The sequence below is a fragment of the Acomys minous genome (assembly GCF_964271855.1).
Source record: "Acomys minous genome assembly, chromosome: 7".
Taxonomy (NCBI): Eukaryota; Metazoa; Chordata; class Mammalia; order Rodentia; family Muridae; genus Acomys; species Acomys minous.
In genome coordinates, this window is record NC_140488.1 from 43,650,298 (window position 1) to 43,674,034 (window position 23,737).

Consider the following 23,737-nt stretch of genomic DNA (forward strand, 5'->3'; position numbering starts at 1 on the left):
AGGGACCACTGCAGAAGAAGAGGGAAGGAAATAGTGTAAGAGCTAAGGTGATAGATGATTACAAGGCAACAGTTTCTTCCTAACACAGCAGGGAAGTTGCACATCTGAACCCACACTGGTTGGGATGGCATGCATGAAACCTTTGTATGCCTGAATCTCAGCATGGAGCGAAGCATTAGGCACAAAGTTTCACCCCTCAATGAGGAGCTATTGGCAATTGTTAGCCACTGGTGGAGGAGGAGTCAGCTTTCTCTAAGAGTGTAGTCCATGATAAGCTCACCATGCTCCAGTGGAAGGCCATATACCCAAGAATATCTGGCAGCACAATTGGTCTTTTTTAATGTGGTTGATTATTGCTTTTTAATGTTGGGTGTGTAGAAAAGAGGCTAGGTCTGGCAAGAACTGGGAGGAGAGGAAGTGATTATGATAAAAATATGTACAAAACCCTTAAACCACTAAGAGAATATCTCTAAAAGAAGTTTAAAAACTAAATATACTCCTTGGGGTCAGTAATAAGAAAAGAGAATTCTCATGGCTGTCTTCAGGGAATGACAAACCTACTGCTTTATAGGCTCATTCTGTTTTGACATTATTTGCGGTTCTTTGTTGTGCTTCTTAAGACAGTTACTGAAGCAATCAACAGATATCTTCTTTTACGGTTTATGGTAAATCTCTAAAATCCTATTAGCATAAAAACTTTTATTTTAATGTAAAAATATACAGAAGTATACAATAAACTTGTTCTTATGATCTGGTAAATTGAATATAAAATATTAGGACAAAAGCTAATAAAATCTTAAGGCTTTCTTGTTGATACTGAATCTGTCTTAAATTTAATAGGTTGGCTATTGATGTTTTGGCAAGGCAGAAGGGTAACCTTCGAAAGAATTTTATGTTTCTAAGTTTCAGGCGTAAACAGCTTAGGAGAAGAAAAATTCTTACCTGGGGGCCCGGTAAGGCCCTGTTCCCCATCAGGGCCAACTGAGCCTGGTACTCCCATAGGTCCTTTCATTCCTGGAAAGATGATACACAAAATAAAATAGCATGAAAAAGCAACAAGACAGCCTTTACATAGGAAAATAAGAAAAAAACAGGTTTTGCCCAAAGGAGCTTAATATGGTCAGCATTAGCTAGACTTAGGGGGTTGTTGCTACTGCTGCTGCTGCTGCTGCTACTAGTAGTGGTGATACTACTATTAATAATGATAGTAACAGTAATAATAATAATAATAATAATAATAATAATAATAATAATAACAATAGAGAACGGGAAGTTGGGAGAGAAACTGGGTAAACTGGAGGAAGGCAGTGGGGTGCATATGGTAACAATACATTGACTATATGGAATGTTCAAAGAATAAATATAATACTTTTAAAAATATAAGTGAAAACCTTAAAATGTCCATTTAAATACCTGGAAATCCTGGAACACCAGGGAGACCAGGATCTCCTTTCATTCCATTGAGACCTGGCCGGCCAGGGTTGCCCTAAATCAATAAAAACATTGGTGTTAGAAATAACACTAGGAGGGGGTGGAGAAGGGGAATGAAGTTTCAAGTAGTGCACAGTGACTTAGGAAGGTTTTACTCCAGTTAAACTTGAATGACTCGACCCTGCTTTTTGCTACCTTGTGATTTTTAAATGTTTAACGTGTCATTCATAGTTTTCTCTTCTGCAGTATAGAGAAAATATTAGTATGTCTAATTTATGGAGTGGCAACCAAGATCAAATGACAAAGTTCATGTTAGATGCTGGAATATTGATGATATGGGGTATTTAGTAAGTGGTGCTTATTGACAAATGCTTTCTTTTTGTATAGATATGCTTAGATTGGAATCATATATGTAGAAAAGATAAAGTCTGAAAGACTTACCAAACATAGCCTAGAGACTATTAATTGGGTTGAAGTGCTACCAATATGAAGCTTTTAATTGTGGGAATGGAAAGGGCCTAAGGTGAGAATCTATTTTTATGTCAAAATATAAGAAAGTGCCAAACAAAAGGTGCTTTTGGAACCATGTCAGAATGTCAGTGGACCCAACTCCATGTGGTTATCCAATCTGAGACAATGTGAATATTGAATTAAGCAATGACACTTTAAAAATGTAGCAATTACTGGGAAAGAGAAAGCATATGCCCATATTCATAATAAATATGTGAAAAACACAAAATAGAAAGTATAGCTCTTGCCTACAGTAGGGCTAAATGGTATATGTGGGGATAGCACCAAGATTACAAAGTCATCGTCTGCCATTAACTCAGGAGAAAATTTCCAGGCAAAACTCACTAAGAGATGTTAAACTTAAGGGGAAATGTTGATGAGGACAGTATTCTTGTATGGTCTTAAAGTACCTTCCTACTGTTATTCTTTTGAATTGCAAGGGAGCAAATAGTGACTGTATCGAGAAGAATCAGCACTATCTGACTGAGTTATCAAAATAACCCACTAAGTCACAAATGTACAATGGACGAACATCATGGGCCTATAAGAGGATACACTAGCAATCTTGCAGTATTCTATCCAAGCACACATCACCTGAATCTAATCAAAGTGACACATTAGACAAAGGAAGTCTTATTTTATTCTCAAAGTGGATAGAGGCTACGCTTTAAGTGTCAAAGTCATGAAATAAAAAAATCTAAGGAAACATATCATATTATAAGAGATTACAGAGACACAACAGGTAAATGGAATACATGATATAGTCTGAATGCTTTGCGAGAGAACATAATGCTAAAATATATATTGCTATACCAACAGATAACATCAGAATAGAAATAGTCAAAATTAAAATATTTAATTTTTGTTCAATTTGTGAAGTAGATAACTGCACTGTGATTATATAAGAGAGAAACTTTTTGTTATTGCTGTTCTTGAGAAATGATTTCTCTGTGTAGCCTTGGGTGTCCTGGGACTCACTCTGTAGACCAGGCTGGCCTTCAACTCAGAAATCCGCCTGCCTCTGCCTCCTGAGTGCTGGGATTAAAGGCATGCTCCACCACTACCTGGCGTTTAAGAGAGTTTAGAAAGCATGTACAGAAGGCTTCAATGATAAAGACTCATGAAAAAGACAGATTATTCTCAAAATTTCTGGGGTAGGATTTATGAAGAGGCATGAAGTTGGTGGCGGCGGGGTGGGGGGTGGAGATCTGAAATCAGAATGTATTACTAGTTTTAAATCAGAGTACATGGGAGAAGAGTATGAGATGGTAAATAACTACAGAACAAGTAATGAGAGGATTAGATGTTTAAATCTAGGTAGCTAGTGGAAAAATACTGGAAAAAATGTTAAGGGCCACTACTTTAAAGATAATGTTTTCTACTGTACGGTGCTTTCACAACTAGAAAGTAGAGGCGGTCTATGAGGAATCTGCTTGAATGGAATAATAAGGAAGTACATGACTCTCGGGGTCACTCAAACCAAGAGAGGAACCCCAGGAGTAAATGGATATATTATTCTCTTTATAGGTAAAGAGAGAGAACTGTGATGCCTGTTTCTTTCATAGATACAACGCAAATCCAAGTAGTGGAACGGTAACATGACCCTGGCTCTAATTACTTCCCCATTAGTATATTCATCCAAAATGCAATGCACTGATGTGTATGTGAGATTCTTTTTCATAGGTTTATTTTCACCAAAACCCGTCTAGTATGAAACATCAAAGACACTTTAGTGGGAAGACTAGGAACCTATTTTTCTATTTTCACTTTTCTTCACCAAACAAGCCATGCAGTGAACGTTAATGCAATTATGCAGCTCGGAATTCCCAATTTGAAAGCTGTCACCACACTATTCTGTCATCAGATGTCTATTCTCATTTCTTACCGGAAGTCCGGGTGGTCCTTGATCTCCTTTCAAACCAGGTAAGCCAGGTTGCCCAGGTGGGCCCGGATTTCCCCTCTCCCCTTTAATACCTCCGTTTCCAGGGGGACCACGGGGACCTTCCTTGCCTGGTAGACCTTGATAATGCACAAAAAATGGCAACATTTTAGTATAGTATGCCAGGCTTTTTAAAATATCAGACATCTTTGTTAGTTTGTGGAATAAAATACATAGAGGCAGACTGAATAATTTTCTAATGTAAAGGTAGATTCTTTTTGTTATTAATGCTGGTTTGTAGACCTTTCGGATTTATATTCTTTTCTGGAACAGCATCTCCTGCATCTCAAAATGCAGCAAAGAAATGACTTTGAACTTTTGATCTGTCTGTCTCCCCCTCCCAAGTGCTAAGGTTACAGGGATGCACCACCGCATGTAGTTTATGGCATCCTGGGGATTGGAAGGAGGGCTTCATGCATACTAGCCAATACTTCACAAACTCAGAAACATCTCCCCAGACCCTTGTGTTTTATTTTCTACTAAACATAATAAACTCAGATCTAAAGCAATTCTGGATAAAATAATGTTTGCTTCTGTAATCCTTGGAGAAGTGGTTGACTTAAATTGAAATGCAACATAGGAGAGCATGGGCCTCAAATTGCAGTATGTATCTGTGGGAAGTGAGATGTTAAAACCATTCCATGGGTCACTCCTCAAGTTTTCCTTCCCGTATCACAGGAAGAATGCACAAGAATATGCCCTTTAGTGGGTGAAGCTGCTAGCTGCATGGCCAACACTTAGGAAATGACTATTGTAAAGTAATCAGCAATTCAAGTCATTTCTCTTATAGCAATTAAAATTAAATTGCTTAGGGATGAGGATGTTGCATTTAACTAGGTCCTGGGTTTGACTTCCAGCACAAAATACAGTTCAGCTGCTTTATCTGCAAGATAGATTCATTCATCTTTTACTACTATGCAATTTTTGCAGAGCATGGACCAAGCATATGGTCTTCTGTACGCTAGACAAGATCTAGCTTCTGAGTTATGATTTATTGAACAATTAAGACAATTAAGCACACTAACTCTAAGTTCATTTTTTGCAATATTTTTGACACATAGGCTGTGTTTTAAATGTCAGATATTTATTGTTTCAGTACAGTACTCATAAAAGTTATTTTACAATATTTCCAAGTTTTTTGTTAAGATTTTTTAAAATTTATACTACATCTTTAACCTATTTCTAAATGAAGATATTAGTTCTCTTAAGCAACCAGGTGGCTTTATCACTAGGCAAGTCTTTTGGAGGAAGGTAGGGAATAAATGCTACATGTTTGTAGAGTGCTTAGTGGCTGAGGCTGACTTTTTTTTTTTAAGTCCCACTAAGATAACCTGTATATCTTCTCTCTGTAGCCTGAAGTTTTAAAATGTATTTTAACAAAAATGTTTTTATGTAGGTATGACTTTTAAAGGAATAATCATCTTAGGATATCATAGGAATTTATAGAATAATTGCCTGGTGTTTACACCTGGGCAAAGGGTCTTATTTTTGACATGATATTAAACTCAATCTTTAATGACCTTCCCTAATTTTTATGACTCCAAATAAAAAGGTATACACTAGCAAGACAAACAGCACAGTGATTAGAAGCACTGGATATTGGAATTACAATGCTGGGTTCAAATCTCAGCTCCATCAGTGGTTAGCTCTTTGACCTTAACAAAATAATTAAGCCCTTCAACTTCAATTTCTTCTTCTATGAAATAGAAACAAAAATAGCCTTAGCTTTTTCATGGTTTTTGGAAATATTAAATGAAACAATATTTCATTTGTTTTCTTAAGTCAGTGCCTAGCAAATAGTCAGAACCATGAAATACAATTATCATTAAATAATCAGTAGGAAAATTAAAGATAAGAGTGGATCTTGTGAGATCTTTAATGTTTTAACAATTTTCAGTGGCTTCATAATGTGGCATTCATCTAAATATGAAAAATAAAACAAGTTTGTGATAATATAGCAATTAATTTTTAGAATTAGACAACTTAAACCTTACGTTGCCAATGAGACATCACAATAACAAAAATTCCTTTCTGATTTGTAAAAAAAGGTTTGGGAGTACTTTGTACTTAAAAAACAAAACCACAGCTGCTTAGCTCAAATAACAATGGGATTTTCTAAATAAACACGGTAATTTGTACAACTTAAACTAGAAGTCTGGTAGCAAATTAGGCTGTTACGTGAAAACTAACAGTTTTCTCTGAACCAAACCAATCTCTCAACAAAGTCAATGACAATGGTGAGGGAAGATTGAACATGGGGAAAAAATGAACCCTTGAGTGCCATCATTCTCCATTTGGAGTTTCTAGGATACTGCATCATCTGAAGAAAAGGCACTACTCTTTAACAACTAAAAGAAAATAACTGGAGTTTTATGTCATTTTATGTATTAGCATTATCTCGAAAAATTAAATTAACAATATATTAAGGACATAGGAGTTTTCTTTTAACTGTATCCAATAGCATTCTTTCTCTATTATTGGAAACAGCCTTTGTCACATATCTCATGGCAATTGTGGGCAGAAAATAAAATCTATATGCAGAGATTAGAAATTATCCAGATGCTTGCTTAACTAAATATCTTAATGCAATTTACAATGTGAAGGTGTATGTATGGTTATTTAAATTTTACCATATATTCATATAAAAGTATCTATTACAATCATATCACAAAGATCTGATATTATTTTAAATTTAATAGTAAATAAGTCATAGTACCTTTCAAAAAGGTCAAAACCCAATAGGGTAGTATTTAAGAATAACACCAGTTTTCAATGACTTCTGAATTGCAGTAATAAAGTGCACGTCTCTTATCACATATATAAAGTATTTTTTAAAAAAGAGAGAAAACTGACCAGTGAAGAGTCTAACCTTGAAAACCTGGGAAGAGCAGTTCACCAAAGCCCAAAGATCGATGTTAGCAGTATCAGACATCACACAGTACAAAATAAGATTATGAGTTAGAAGTGGTTCACATCATAGAACAAGTTTAACAATAATTTTCTTTGTCAGAATTTTTAAATCTACAGCACAATCAATATGCAGACCCATCCAGAAATTTAGAGAACTAAATCTTTTTTAACTAGAGCTTATTCTAGAGAATAGGCTGCTGGTCATTAATGGCAAAGAGACTCTATTTAAGAGATTATGTTAACTTTACTACTGTGCATTTCTAAAAGTTAGCTCCTCAGAACATTAAAGTTGGCAGGATAATACCATTTCACCAAAAGCCTTCATTTCCTATAACAAAGAAGTAACTGTGAATAAATAGTTAAGTATGTCTTACCTTCCTGTAATACAATCATGAAGTGAAGATTTATTTGGATGTTCAGAGTGAACCAATGTGATAATAACAATTAGCTTTCAAAACCTCACAGGCAAAAAAATAATTACAAAGCTCACCTGTGACTCAATGGAAAAATAAAAACAAATACCAATTGTACTTTTGTTCGTCTTATTCAAATACCTTTTAAAATTCATTTTTTAATTTTTCATAATAAATCAGGAGGCTATCTTCTACAAATTAGTATTTGTTATACATACTTAAGCATAATAGACAATTGAACTTAAGAATAAATATCCAGATTTTCCAACAATATGAAGGCTATTAGTGAAAGGGTGTTTTAAAACTATTCTGACATGCAATAACCCACCCCAACACATTTTAAATATTAAACAATTTTTTACAAAAAATTTTGTTCAATGTATATATTATCAGGCTATTCACCATTTAAAGGAGGAGCATTATATAAAAATATTAAAATCTACACTAGAACACTCTTTGGTTAGTGGTAATTAACTATAAACGTAATTTTTCTTTCCTTAGAATTCTTGCTATGATTTATAAAAATTTGATATTAAAGAGAATAAATGGTGTTGGAGCACTGAGTCCCAGGTGCTGAAAGAGCTTGGAACTTACTCTTTATCCTGTTATGTAGTAGCTATAGGCTACGGACAATTCCATCTCTCTGAATGAGAGCCGTGTGATCTATCCTCCCTTACATGCTTATATAAGGATTTAAGTCAAGTTTTGAAATATAGAACTACTGCCTTCCATGTGCAAGATGCTACACATGAACATAATGATGATTAAAACCAGAACTTTAAAAGCATTTGAGAATTTGAAATTTAGAATACAAATTTCTGTTTATGTAATTAGTCTCCAAAGCCAGTGACTTATAGTGTAGTCACTCAGTTAACTAGATTAGAATTGTTCCTTAGTATAGAGCAAAGTAAAGATATTCTTATATATATATATGTATGTTTGCTTTTGAAAGACTCAATAATAAGAATTTTCATAATAATATTTTATTGATATAAAACATTTTAATGATTCATCAGCATGGGAAACTTTGGATCATGTCATAGCAAAATCTCTAAGACTTTAATTTCTAAAGGGTTACATTTTAATGAGTTATATGCCAAGTCAGTTTTATGTATGAGGCCTCAATCTACTATTTGTTTTCAAATCACATAATTAAATTTAACTGAAAAAAAAAAAACCAAAGGAAACACCTAGAGTCTTATGTATAAATGGTTAATACTGATGGTAAGTTATAGATTCAGCTGGTATACTTAAATTCTAATTTCCACTCACAGTTGCTTTTTTTTTCTTATTGTAAACATGACAGAGGCTAGATTTCAAGAAGTACAATTTGAGTATGTTTAACAAATGGAAAGTTGTTAAATGGGTTTTAAAGTAATGTGGCTATTTTTCTCTATCTTCTTCAAATATATTCTAGTGTTACAGAAAAAGAAATCCTAGCAGTCCAGTCTAGCAGTGATCAAGGCAACAGAATTCTAGTCAAGTCAGACAGAATAAGAATCAAAATTGCTTCAAAGTACCTCCTAATCTTGTCTTTATCTTGTTGATAGTTAAATCACATTCCCTGTCTTAATCTACTCAATGGCATCCACTTACGAAGAATGTAAGATGATGCTATTAGGGTTTGATGGAGATTTGAGGTAACAAAAAAGATAAAAAAAAAGAAAAGAAAGAAAGAAAGAAAAAGAAAGAATCTAGATATAAGATCCAGCTAGCTACAGTTCTAAGTCTCTTAACAATATAGAAGCAGTTTTGCTTCATGAACTTATCAAGATGCAGATTATAAACATCAAGCCTTTGTGGAAGGACGGTAGGGTGCTATTACTAGAAGAGACAATAACTGAGTATTGGGGAGCCCCCAGTCAGTCACTAACAATATGCATAACTTTAAGCAAGATTTTCAATCACTTTGGGTCTCAGTGTTCCGGTGTGAAAAATGACCTTCTCGTTTACCAAACTTTAGACTACCATCTGTGAGACTTCTTGGTAGGTCTCACTCTTTCACCCCTTTCCCTGATTTTTTTTTTTTTTGGCCTGAAAAACTCAGTTACAAGAAAAATCTGACCAAATCAGTTTAGGACCTTCAACTTCTAAATCTCCAATAGCTAATACCTCCATCTTTAATAAAAGAATCGCTAGTAAATACATTCTTATACAGAAAATATTATGTGTATGTGTGTGTATGTATGTGTGCATGGTTGATATGGTAAAAATGAATCAGGTAACCATTTACATAGTGATTCATGGCTTCCCCCTACAAACTGAATTTTTAGTTCATTTCAAGAAAAAGATCTCCCCATTCTCAACAGCCAGACCTCAGGATTTTATTTTGGCTTGGTTTACTTCACTATAAATGAGAAAAGGAGTTTATCTTGAAAAAATAATAAATATGTTGAGATATCCATTGTTAACTTTTCAAGTTTCCCCCTCCCCATTAGGTAGTTTTTGGTAATTTTTCTATGTCATATTTGTTTGCATATGTGTGATGAACATATGTATGAGCCTTCAATCTGCACTAGCTATATTGAGTATTTTTTATTTTATGCATATTAGTTCTTCATCATAGTACTTCCATTTAAAAATATGTGGCAAAGGACTTGGGGCAATGGTTCAGTGCTTAAGAGCACACACTCCTCTTGTCGAGGGCCCAAGTTAAGTTCTCAGCACCCAAGTTAGACAGATCAGAGCTGTTTGTAACTTCAGCTCTAAGCAAGTCTTATGTCTCTAGCTTTAGTGGGCACCTGTACTCATGTACATGTGCCCAGATATAAACACATGAATGTGCACATAAGTTAAAATAAAAATAAATATTTGAAAATATGTGATGATCCAAAATGTGAAACTATTTGAAAACTTTATAGAGGTGTGTGTGTGTGTGTGTGTGTGTGTGTGTGTGTGTGTGTGTTTAGCAAATTAAGGATTACATTATCTGTAGGATCTGATAATCTATATTATTATTTTAAAGTGCTTTTCTGAACGAGTTTAATTTCATTGCAATAAAAGTCTTTAAGGCAGGGCTGGAGAGATGGCTCAGAGGTTAAGAGCACTGTTTGTTCTTCCAGAGGTTCTGAGTTCAATTCCCAGCAATCACAGGGTGGCTCATGAGCATCTTTAATGGGATTTGATGCCTTCTTCTGTCATACTTGCAAATAGAACACTCATATAAATAAATAAATAAATATGTTTTTAAAAAATTTTAAGGCACTGATAAAATACTTTGATAAAAATTGAGTACTTTGAAATTTCAACTAAAATGGCACAGAAGCATGAATTTTGAAGAATTTAATTTAGTTCATTTTCCTAGTGGGATAATTTGAAGCCATTCTAGGAGAAATACTTGGCACCACAATATTCTGACAACTTAGGTCCAGGCCAGCATTTAAAAACTGAATTGGCATATGCCCTCAAAATATATTTAAAAACTTGAAAACATTACACACACACACACATATAAACAGTCACATATGTGTATCTACACACATAAATAATATCTGTACATAAATACATAGGTAAAATTTCAAATTTCATGCAGTTACTACTTTGGAGTGATGAAGCTAACCTGGAGGACCTGGATAGGGATGGAAGTTCACCAAGGCCCAATGTCATCGTTAACAAAAAGGAAAATATCAAAACTGTTAGAAACATCAAGAAACTAAAGAATCATATTAAATACTCTCGAGGTAAAGTTGAATTTAATAATAGAACGTGCTAAAAGTTCATATTCATGCAGCTTATATAAACCAAATTATCTTCATTTAGCATTAATGTTAAAATTAAAATTGGACACATACTATAATTTGGAAGTTCAACCAATCATTTTCACAATGCTTATTTTTATGAGCTCAAATTCAGAACATTCAATTCTAAGAAAAACTCATTTCACACTTTATTTTCACTCTATAGTTTATAAACGAATCAAGAATCAACCCTTCATTAGATGTACATTATTCTCAGGAGTGCTTTGATTATTCTTTACAAACAATGATTGTAAAGCATGTTTGTGACTACTGCTTTTCTGTTATTATTTTAAAGAAATGTTCAACAGAGAGCTCCAATCCTAGTAACAAATAATGACAGTGCTAATTTGAATGTAAAAGGATAATAGTTTGGTTTATTTGAATTATGACATGCAAACAAAGCAAGATGTTGGCTTCAGTTCTTCATATGGCATGCAGGAGAGTTAAGGTGGCTGAGAATTTTCTCACTGTTCTTTCTTCAGTAGTAAACATATAAAAGGCAACACCCTCAACACATTAAATCTGACTTCGAAAATGCTACTGTTTAAGTTGTGTTTTTAAGGCACGTATTAATAAAAGCAAGTCCAATTACTCAATGTTTTTTACTGTAATTTGGATGTAAGCTTTTGTTTTATGGTAGACTTTAAAAATGAATTAAGAATATTTAAGCGATGAAAAGACAATTGTTTGGTTTCTTTCTACCTCAAATTTCTCTTCTTTAAAAAAATGGAAAGCCAAATTTTCAGTTACTGAAAATTTGAACATTAAGTCCCTTAAATCATTTAATAACCTATCATCAGTGAGTGGCCTCAGCAACATTAACGTGGGCTGAAAATGAGCATTTCCCAGTTAGTAGAATGGGATGATCCAGCACAGACATGAAGTGAAAATGTGAACCTTGATGCAAAATGGATCTACTGAAGAGTGAGCACAGAAAAGGTGAGGTACAAACATGAGAGACGAAGAGATTATGAGTCAATTTGATCATGCTGTGATGCTGAAGACAAATTGGATTGCCTAGCTCCTAGAGATCAAGTTTTTGCTTTTTGTTTTTATTGTGGCTGGTGACATTTGCCGATCATGTGACAAAACCATAGCAACAGCTTCTGATATGGAACGCAAGCATGTATTTGGTGATCACTTGAATGATTTCTGTGACAACATGCTGAGAAGTTTACATTAGAAAATGCATATTACATTTTGATGCCAGGTTATCAGTATAGGTTTATCTTTAATAACAATACTAACAAAACCACCATTTCACCTTTTCCATTGAAGTTGTTTTGTACTTGAACTTTTGTTTTTTAATATTTGTTTGTTTTGGGCTTTTTGAGACAGGGTTTCTCTGTGTAGCCTTGGCTGTCCTGGACTCACTCTGTAGACCAGGCTGGCCTCGAACTCACAGCGATCCACCTGCCTCTGCCTCCCGAGTGCTGGGATTAAAGAAGTGCACCACCATGCCTGGCTGTACTTGAACTCTTAAATAAATAATATATGCATTACTGAAAATAACGTATATGTTGGAACAAGCTGGGTTTGAACCAAGCTATTTTCTTAAAAGAAGTTCTCATGTGACAAATTCTAAAACTCTAAAGACTGAATAACCTGCCAACAAAATGAAATTACTGAACTGGTAAACAGACAAGTTCTCATACCGCACATGATCATACCTGGTCTCCCAGGAGGGCCTTGAGGCCCAGGGTTTCCTTTAGGACCTTCCAAAGCTGGACCAGGAGAACCAGGAGGACCTGGGGGACCTGGCATACCAGGGAATCCCTGAAAGCCTGGTTCACCCTTTGAACCTGGAAGGCCAGGATTTCCTGGAAGGCCAGGTGATCCTCCATCACCCTTTTGACCTGTAGAAGTGAAGTGAAATTAAGGATACATTAAATAATAGTGAATGCTGCATTAAAAGCCGGCCTATAAGTCTAAAGCTATTTGATAAGCTAATGAAACTTATTACAGTATTTTTTTATTTTGAACACATGCTAAATCTATCCTCTTTAGTAAACACATATCTGTCATGAGAAGTATTTATCAGCGATGGAGAAATAATGACAGCATCCTAAAGAGTATCCTTTGTATGAGGACACAGAGCAATGATCACATGACGAGCAATTATGAGGGGAAAAACTAAAAAATAAAGTGTAAAATATCTTCAAGAATTGGTTCAAGATAGATGAAAACAGCTATTAAATGTTTGGGTGTAATTTTGAGACTAATGAAATTCAATAGCTGCTATTATATTCAGACCATGATAGTAAAAAAATTATAATCATTATCTAGACAAACTGCACTTGACATTTTATTATAAAACACTAATAATTAAGAGTCATAAAACAGTGGTACATTAAAGCAACACTTTTCATGAAAAGGATACTAGAATTTTTAGGAGATATAATCTTAGTTTGAAAAATGTTGCTATAGAACAGCCAATGATCATTTCAAGATATCAGCCAAACACATCTGCAATTATGCAGATTTGTGTTATGTGTTTAGGGCTTATTATAAGATTACATACCAAAGAGGGAAGATAGATATGTATCCTCACATATTCCCCCCCTCCCCACCTGGTACATCTAAGTAGCCCAGGGGGGCATAGAATACAAGATCCTCTTGCCTGCACTGCAGGGGTATGTCTTCATGTCTAGCCCTTAGATGAGACTTCAAGAAACATTTTTATTACTGGTATAGACTTCTACAGAATTCCCTCTTATGTTACTTTGGTATAGAACGAAGAGGCGTTTTTCTGAGTAAATGAAAGCTTCTAAATTTCCTACAATTTTCTTTATCATGCCCTTAGTATTTATGACATGAATGAAAGGTTATTTATTGGATTCCCCATGTGGATGTCTTATTTTATTAACATAGCTCCTTATATTAAATAGGAATGAGAAATACTACAAAGATAAGTTGAGCTTTACGTTTTTTTTTTAATTTTTCAGATGTAGTTTGTAAGAGTAAGTGGTAGACATGGAAAAATAAGTAGACTAGGGAATATTTTCATTTTACAGGTAGATATAGCTTGTTTTTTAAGGTTTACCAGAAAGTCCTGGGAGTCCAGGAGGTCCCGGGATTCCAAAGCCTGGTTGACCTGTTCGGGTACAAAAATATCTCAAATAGGTAGTAATAACTGATCGTTGAGGCTTCTAATAAGTGTTATATATCATATCAAACATGCAGAAGAGTGACCTTTTCTTTACTCTCCTCTCTCCTTATTCCCTTTCTCGTTCCACTCTTTTCCCTCTGACCTCCTCACTCCTTCTTTTCATGTGCTGTAGACAGACCTAGGGCTTGCATATGCTAGAAACACACTTTACCACCGAGTTACATGCTCAGCCCCAGAAGATACACTTCGAACAGAACAAGAATAAGAAAACCACAGGGACTGGAGTTTAAGGTAAGCAGTATGGAGAACTTGCTGCTCTTGTGGAGGAATTGAGTTTGCTCCTCCAAACCCCACAAGGTGGTTCACATCCCCTAACTCCAGTTTCAGGGGATCTGGCACCATCTTCTGATCTCTTAGGACACCAGGCACCCACACAGTGTATATACATACATGCCGGCAAAACACTCACTTTTGAAGTAAACAAAGTTTTTTGGAGCTTGGTATAGATTTATTCTTTAAGTTGTCACTATATATTTGACATTTGTCAGTTGCACTATAAAGGAAAAACTACAGAGCTGGTAAGATGGCTCAGTGGGTAAAGGCACTTGCCACCAAGACTGATGACCTGAAGGCAAGTCTTAGGCATTTTGTAAAAAAGAAACACACACACACACACACACACACACACACACACACACACACACACACAGTGCTTGTGATGACAGTCAGATATAATTTGTATATTTAGATAAAAATTCATAAATAAGGTACACATTGGACACTGAAAGAAACATTTGAAAATTGCTGGGTCAATTCTTGTTGTAAAAGCAAATGGACAATATCGAGAACATTTTTCTTCAGAGATAAGCAACTTGTTCAACAGATATGATCCAATACCTTCAGGATGCCAAGGAAGAAGTCAGTTAGGAAGGGGGAAATGTGTGGTGCCTTACGTTATAAGGAAGACAGAGTTTTGCTGTATCTGTAAAAGGACCAATCAAAGCATACCATGAAGAAATTAGAAAAAAAAAATTAAAAAGTATAGTACCTGGTTCTCCCTTCTGTCCTGCTGGCCCAGGAATGCCATCTTGACCTGGCTTGCCTTTTTCACCAGGAGGTCCTGGTGGCCCAGGACGCCCTCCACCACCTAAAGAACAGAACAGGATGTTATACTGACCCTGTTAACTGCCTTCCACATCCTTCCCCAGACTTCCCACTAAAGCTCCCAACAATTCTTTTTCTGACAGTAACAAAGTGGCCTGGAGAGCTGGCTTAGCTGTTAAGAGCACATGTCCTTGGAGAGGGCCCGAGTTCTGTTGCCAGCACCCACATCACGTGGTTCACAACTGCCTGTAAGTCCAGCTCCAGCAGATGGACATCTGTAGCCTCCATGGGCACATACCTCCCACACATAATTAAAAACAAACAAAACCTACACAGCCCCAACTAACAAAGTGCTTCTGAAACCTTCCTCTAAATCATGAAATTTTATAGAATAGAGAATAAAGAAAGCAAGGTAATGATGACCGCAAGGAACAATCTAATAAATCATTATCCAAAACATTTGAATTATTGTAATAGGACTTCAGGATATAGAGGATGAATTCATGATTAGTGGTGAGGTGTTTGACAGGTATGGGCCAAGGCAAAAGAATTATTTTAAAAGTCAATAAACAAAAAGATTGCTATAACTTGCCCTTCATAGAGAGGATTATTCTCCATGAAAAAATGTGAACCTAAACAATAATGCCTACTAGAGATAAAATTTGACTAATTTTAAAATGAAAAGTTATTCGGTTGATGTCCAATATGCAGTGATAAGTGAATGAGCTCTACATCTCCTGCTCTTGAAAATGCTAACAGCAGGAGATGTAACCTTCCCACACTATCTATGAAAAACAAAATCCTTACTCATATAGAACAGCAGCATTGTCTTTCTTCGTGCTTACCTACAGGACCAGGTTCTCCTGGAAGGCCAGGGTTACCAGGAGGACCACTCATACCTTTTGGTCCAGGAAGCCCTGGCATTCCTAGAATAAAAATACCCAGTTTAAGAATTAAAAAATAAACACATTGCTTAATGAGCTATAACTAAAACTTAAATTTAGAGAATTAGCATTGAAATAATAAAGACCAAAAACGAATCCTAAAGATGTTGATGATTGCTGTATAAGTGAAAATAAATTTGGCAGGAGTTGATATATTTATAGGTTCTTAAATATAAAGATAATTCCAATGATATTGTGCTGGTAATAAAATATTAGTATTCCATTCAACACTTGGTATTAAGTCCAGTCTTCTGTTGTTGGACATGATTTTGGCGACCTGTTTTAGGTATAATTAATAAAGTACTATAGGCATTTTGCGTAACTTTTTGTGGACATACACCATTATCCTGAGTGAATGGCAAATAATTAAATTTCTGGGGCAGAGTAGGATTTTGTGTTTTATTAAAGAACAACACTGAGAAACTAACTCAGACTTAGAACAGCAATGTATAAAACAATCCATTTGTTTCAGATGTGTACAATATATATTATAATATCAATTATTTTCTTAAAACAGCCATACTGTTAGCATGTGATTTTAATGTGTTTATTTCCATGGTTAATGGCATTGGACAACTTTTCATGTACTGACTGGTCATAAGCATATATTATTTTGTGAAGTATCAATTTAAAGTTTTCCTCATTTAAAAAAATTAAATTATATTTCTTGAATTATAGGAGTTATTTATATATGCCAAATTTGAGTTTTTCTCATATGTCAATATTTTTAATCTTTAATTTTCCTATTTGTTTTTCTAATAGCTTGCTTTGATAGCCAAATATTTAAATTGTGTTTAAATTACATCTTTCAATTGTTCTCTTTTGAAATTATTGTCTTTTGAATTTTAAGATAACTTTATTGAATGCCAGAGAGAGATGGCTTAACCATTTAAGGTTAGGCTCACAACAAAAAAATCTCATTGAAGAGCCTTTACTTTGGCTATTGGATTTTTTTGGGGTGGGAAACTTTATTCAGGTCATTTTATTGTATAACATGTCTTTTTTCTATGCTATGTGTTTTCTTAATGTTTATATGCTTACTAATCCTTAAGCAAGTACCATACCACCTTAAGTACTACACACCTTGAGATCAGGGAGTGCAAGGTTACCAACAAAGCTTTTTCAGTGAAGTTTTTTCAGTGTTATTTTGAGTATTCTATATCTATTCCATTTTAGAATTAGTTTCTTAACTTCTTCCTCTTTTCTTTTTTTAAAATTTATTTTATGAATATGAGTGTTTTGCCTGCAATGTATGTATGTGTATCACATGAGTGTCTGTTGCTCTTGGAAGTCAGAAAAGGTTATCAAATGTCCTATAACTGGAGTTACAGATGGTTATGAGCCAATATGTGTGTGCTGAGTATTGACCTGAGTCTGCTATAAGGGTAATCAGTGCTCTTAACGCCTGAGACAACCCTCTAGTCCCTATTTGTTTTCACTCTTTGCGTAATGAACTGGAGCCCCTTTAAAATGATAGGTCACTCTGGTGACAACTGACATTTAAGAAACTTATTTTCTACTCGATGAATATGCTATGTGTATTCAATTTAGCTATATATAATTATTTTCATTTATTAGGTATTTAAGTTTTCTTACAGGAAGTTCTATTGTTTTCAATGAACAGACAACACAAATATTTCGTTAAACTTACTCTTAAATACTAGAGGCCATTCAAGATGCTGTGAGCGTACAAGAGCCTCTTTTACTTTCATAATTATAATTTAAAATCAGACAATTAACAAAAAGTTCTTCAAAAACACATGAAAGTGAGCACTAGCAGTCATGACTGGGAGTGGCGTAAAATTTGAAAGTATAGCTAAAAGAGCAGTGCGTTCATTTTCTATTGCTTCTCAACAGACTCCACCAAATGAAATGACTTCAATGTTGTCAATTATAACCAATAATCCAGGTAGAGCTGTGGCCAGTCTTCTGCTTAGTAATTCCTAAGGACCAACTAGTGTATCTTTGTGGAGAGGTTCTTAGTTGGAAAGTTTGGAGAAAGATGAGCTTCTAAGCCTACTCAAGTTATTAGCTAAATGTGGTGTCTCGTGCTTACAGGACTGAAGTTTGGAGGCCTTTTGTTGTGAATCATTCCATTTTTGCAGGTTCCTCACATTTCTGCTCTGTGGATCTTTCCCATTTGAAGAAGGAAAGCCTGTCTTGTGTTGAACTTCTCTCACAAGTCAAAACTCTCTCTGACTTGACTTTTGCTAAGAGCTGGAGAAAATTTTCTGCTTTTAAAGAGCTTATTTGAGGGCTAAAGAGATGGATCGCAGTTGAGAGCAATTGTTGCTCTTGTAGAAGACCAGGGTTTGCTTTCCAGCACTTACAGGTTGGCTCACAGCCATCCATTACTCCAATTTCAGGGTATCTGATGCCCTTTTCTAACCTGAACAGGCAGCAGACACACACTTAGTGCACATAAATATATGTGGATATATATTTATGTGCTCACATAGATGAAATAAAATATGTCTAAAGTGTTTATATGACTATGAGAGACAGATGTGGGAAGGAGTGTAAGCTTTGTCACAGGTGATAGCAGTCTTGGCGGGCTTTGCCCTTGGACACACCATGGATACTCCCTAAGATTAACCTTGAGATAGACTGGGTGGAGCCATCCTGGGCCTGGAATTCAGGAGGCAGACCGGAGACTCCACCCATGTTTCTAATCGACCCTCAATGGGAGGAGGAGACTGGCCCTTGCACGGGAGACACAGACAGGCAGAGAGAACAAGAGGAACAGCAGATTTGGGCCAATCCTGGATCAGGAAAAGGATCAGCGAACAGGCCAGACCAGCACGCAGGCCAGAGGCACATAGGGACCCATCCCTTGGAATGGATACCGGAAGGTTCATTCTTGTTTCCTTTTTTTCCTCTTGTGTAAGATAGCTGGGTTGTATAATAAAGTTTAATTGTTAAGAAACAGAGCCAACACACAGAGAATGTTTTTGTATATTAAGATGAGCCAGTCTGAAAGTTTACTATCTGCAAAATCATCCCACATCAGTACCTAGATTAGCTTTGATTTAATAACAAGGAACAGCAAATATTCATGGGAAGCCTCTTAGAAATCAATGCTATAATTGAATAAGAAATAAAAAGACAATAAAAAGGTCCTAATGAATGACAGCTAAGCGATTTTACTGACAACATATTTTAATAGATAAAAATATTACATGAAAGTTTCAAAGGAAATGACTCCAGAACAACCACAGCTTAAAAGAAACGGTTAAGGGCAACAGAAACATTCCTTTGTAATAAAGCCTAAAACTCTATCAATGGAAGATGAGCTTGATTCTCAGGTGATTGAATGAATGACTTGCTAGAATAGTCAACATTTTACAAAGAAATTTAGCTGCATTTTGAATCCTTATACATAATATTTTCAGCATTCTTTGCATATGATGCATTGTATATTTGGTTACCAGTTGGTGGAACTGTTTTCAAAGGATTAGAAGGTATGGCCTTCTTGGAGGAGCTGTGTCACTAGTGGTGAGCTATGAGGTTTCAGGAGTCCACATCCATCTCAGTTAGCTTTTTTTGTGCATCATAATTGTGTCTCAGGATATGAGCTCTCAGCTACTGTTTCAGCACCATGCTTGCCTGGTGCCATGTTCCCATCCCTTACGGTCATGAACTCTAACCCTTTGTAAATCTCAGTTAAACACTATCTGTTATAAGTTGCTTTGATTATGGCATTTTATTACAGCAATAGAAAAGTGACTAAGACAGGGCATAACAAATGGCACCATATATTGAAGGAATATGAGTCTTAAACACCAGTAAAAGAAAACTGCAGAGCTAGACTTGACTCCTGAATTATTAAAATGTGAAAATAAGTAGAAAACTTCTTTATACCAGGTATAATAAATGTGGCCAAGAACATATAGCCATGGCAACTGACTATATAACTCATTGGAAAAAGTATGTACATATGCTGCTCTGAATTCATTGCCAGCACCAAAAATTAATAAGAAAAAAATCTTCAGATAAAAATGTACATAATGTAAGCCAGGCGTGGTGGCACATGCCTTTAATCCCAGCACTCAGGAGGCAGAGGCAGGTGGATCTCTGTGAGTTTGAGGCCAGCCTGGCCCACAAAATTAGTCCAGAAAAGCCAAGGCTACACAGAGAAACCTTTTCTCAAAATAAAAAAAAAAATGTACATAATGAGTGAAGAAAATGATCAATCTCTGGAGAAATAAGGTAACTCTTAAAAGGAAAAATCTAATTTTCTTATGGATATTAACAACACATAAAACAAATCAGAAACAAAGGAATCAGTAAACATGAAGGTAATTAATAAGATCTGTGTAATTTAAATCTATACAAATTTAAAACCTGGAAAGAAAATTTGGCCAAAGTGGGTAAGATGATTCATTTGGGTAAAAGTGCTTGTCATCAAGCCTGACAATCAATGTTTGATCTTCAAACGCCGTATGGTGAAGGAAAAGAATCAATTACATCAGGTTTCTCCTGGTCGTCCATGTGTGTGAACACACACACACACACACACACACACACACACACACACACACACTACATAAATAAATAAATAAATAAATAAATAAATGTAAAAATATAGCTAAAGCCTCCATAATAAATGAGATAATCGTGAATAACCTATTACTACTATAAATGGGAAAAATCTGAAAGAAGTATATAATGACAAAATATCTGGAACTTCTTCCAAAGTAACAGTCTTACAGATCCAGGAATATCAATAAAGAAAAAGAAAAAGAAATATGACAACTTATCAAGAGAGTGGCTGGAGAGATGGCTTAGTAGTTAAGACGGCATAGTGGTCATCCAAGGAGCAGAACTCAGTTCCTATTACCCACATAAACACAGAGACTCACAATCATACAACTTTCAACTCCAGCTCTAGAGAACTGATGCCATATTTTATTTTGTCCTCCTTTATACCTGTATGCACAAACACATATCCCTACAAACAAACACATGTACACAATTACAGACACACACAGACACACACAGACACACAGACACACACACACACACACACATACACACACACACACACTACATCTTTTAAAATGGTACATAAAATTAAATCAGAAAATAATCAGGGTTTAACATACAGGAAAAATTATTTTAAAATACTGACTTGTTATTAGGGCACACAATAAGATCAAAAGATAGTGGATGACGGGGAGGGGAAAAGTCAATGTCAATGATAGTTGCTAGGAATGTGGCTCAGTGTACAGTGCTTCCTTAGCATGCAAAAAAACCCCCAAGATTCAAACTCTAAAACCCATCGCTGAGTTAAATTTTTCTTGCAATGAAGGTGAAATAAAAATATTGTCAGATAGAGCACATGCTGGCGAGGATGTGGAAAAAGGGGAACACTCCTTCATTGCTGGTGCGAATGCAAAACTGTACAACCACTTTGGAAATCTATCTGGTGCTATCTCAGAAAACTGGGAATAGGGATTCCTCAAGACCCAGCTATTCCACTCCTTGGAATATACTAGAAGATGGTCCACCACACAACAAGGACATATGCTCAACCATGTTCATAGCGGCTTTATTCATAATAGCCAGAACCTGGAAACAGCCTAAGTGTCCCTCAGTAGAAGAATGGATAAAGAAACTGTGATACATTTACACTATGGAATACTACTCAGCTATTAAAAGCAAGGAAATCCTGAAATTTTTGGACAAATGGATGGAACTAAAAATGATCATAATGAGTGAGTTAACCCAGAAGCAGAAAGAGTCAAATGGTATATACTCACAGGCCCAGTGGGGCATGTCCCATGAAGACCTCACTTACTAGGAAATTGAGATAGATCCGAGGACATCCTATTGGGACTCTAGGTGAGAGAAGTATGGGAGAATGGAGAAATAGAAGGATCCAGAGGGTCCTAGAAACCTACCAGAAGAACATTATGATGGGCAGATCTGGGCTCAGGGGTCCTGCTCAAACTATGGCACCAGCCAAGGACAATACGTGCAGTAAACATTGAACTCCTACTCAGATCTAGCCAATGCACAGGACATTCTCCACAGTTGAGTGGAGAGTAGGGAATGACTCTCACACGAACTCTGGTACCCTATATTTGACCACATCCCCTGGATGGGGAGGCCCAGTGGCACTCAGAGAAAGGATAGCAGGCTATCAAGATGAGACTTGATAGCTATGACCATATAGTGGGGGAGGAGGTCCTCCTCGGTCACAGACATAGGGGAGGGGGCTAGGGTGAAAGTGGGAGGGAAGGAGGAATGGGAGGATATAAGGGATGGTATAACAATTTAATTGTAATCTGAATTAACTAAATAAAACAAAAACAAAAAAATTGTCAGGTAGATGTGAAATAATTTGTTACCAGCAGTCACTTTATAATAAATGATAGTGAAACCACATCAGGCTCTAGATAATGATACTAAACAGAACTGTGATGTAGAACAGTGTAGAACAATTCAAATGGAAAAGACTTAAGTACATGGAAAATTAATTCTCTTTCTTATATTTGAATTTTTAGAGTTCAATAGACAGTTTAAAACACAGATAAATGTAGAGAAGCAACTCAGAGGTAGAGCACTTGCCTAGCATGCAGAAAGTCTTGTGTTCCGTCACCAGCAATAAAAAATGATAATAGCAATTAATTGTAAGATTAATCATGCACATAAAGATGAAATACATGAAGGCAATCACAGAGACCTTGATTAATAATGGAATTATACTGTTTATATACGCTTTATATTAGATATGAAATGGTATAATGTTGCTTTAATATGAGAACATAAGCGTATTGAAATGTCTAGAACAGCAACTTAAAATAGGGTATAAGACATAAGGATTGAAAGCCAACAAAAGGGAAAAAAACTGAACAGAAAGGAATGTACAAGTTAACTTTCAACAATTAATAAAACCCAATGAATGACTGGAGTGGTGATTTGAATGTGAATCTCCCTTGTAGGCTCTGGCATTTGAGTACTTCATCACCGGCTAGTGATACTGTTTGGGGAGGCTTAGGAGGTGTGGCACCTATGTATTCATGTTCCTTCTGGTATCTACAGTTTCTTGATGAGAATTTGGGGTAGATACATGGAATATACTCCATGCCACAGTACTAAGGAAAAGATCCAATGTCTTTTGAAAATAAGATAAGCAACAACCTCCATTTGCATTTACAGGGAAAATTAATATATATGTACATATATAATTATATATAAAGTATCATATATTATATCCATATATACATGTCTAGTGTCTTTTGAAAAGAGATAGCTATAACCTCCACTTTTGTTTACAGGGAAAATGATATATATAATGGTTGTCTAAGGGTGAGGAGTTGGGAGGGTGCTCTTTGAAGAGTGATGAGGGTAAACAAAACTAATGTTTTGAATTTGGTTTGTGTGTTTGATTCATAGGTACATACACAGGTATAAACGCATCTATAGACAGGAAGACTTGTATACTTTTCCCTATGTGTGTTATAATTCCATGAAAAAGTAACAAGAAAAATAACCAAAGACCCATCCATGCCACTGTGAAATTCAGAATCCAAACTAAAATTTACACAGAAGCATGAATTAACAAATACAATAATCTAGGTCAGGCTATCTCCTTGACTATAGTATTAAGTCTCTTTGCTTGAATGACTCAGTTC

General features: G+C 35.5%; 1 protein-coding gene across 1 annotated transcript in view; it reads right to left on the minus strand.

The window, feature by feature from the left end:
- Nucleotides 1–23,737, minus strand: part of COL4A5 (collagen type IV alpha 5 chain) — a 187,789-nt gene that overhangs the window by 14,337 nt on the left and 149,715 nt on the right. The window contains exons 38-44 of the mRNA XM_084790971.1: nt 15,999–16,079; nt 15,098–15,196; nt 13,984–14,034; nt 12,611–12,796; nt 3,827–3,960; nt 1,414–1,486; nt 943–1,014 (exon numbers count right to left, since the gene is read on the minus strand). Coding sequence (XP_084647097.1) covers nt 943–1,014; nt 1,414–1,486; nt 3,827–3,960; nt 12,611–12,796; nt 13,984–14,034; nt 15,098–15,196; nt 15,999–16,079 — 696 coding nt within the window. The remainder of the gene's footprint in view (nt 1–942; nt 1,015–1,413; nt 1,487–3,826; nt 3,961–12,610; nt 12,797–13,983; nt 14,035–15,097; nt 15,197–15,998; nt 16,080–23,737) is intronic.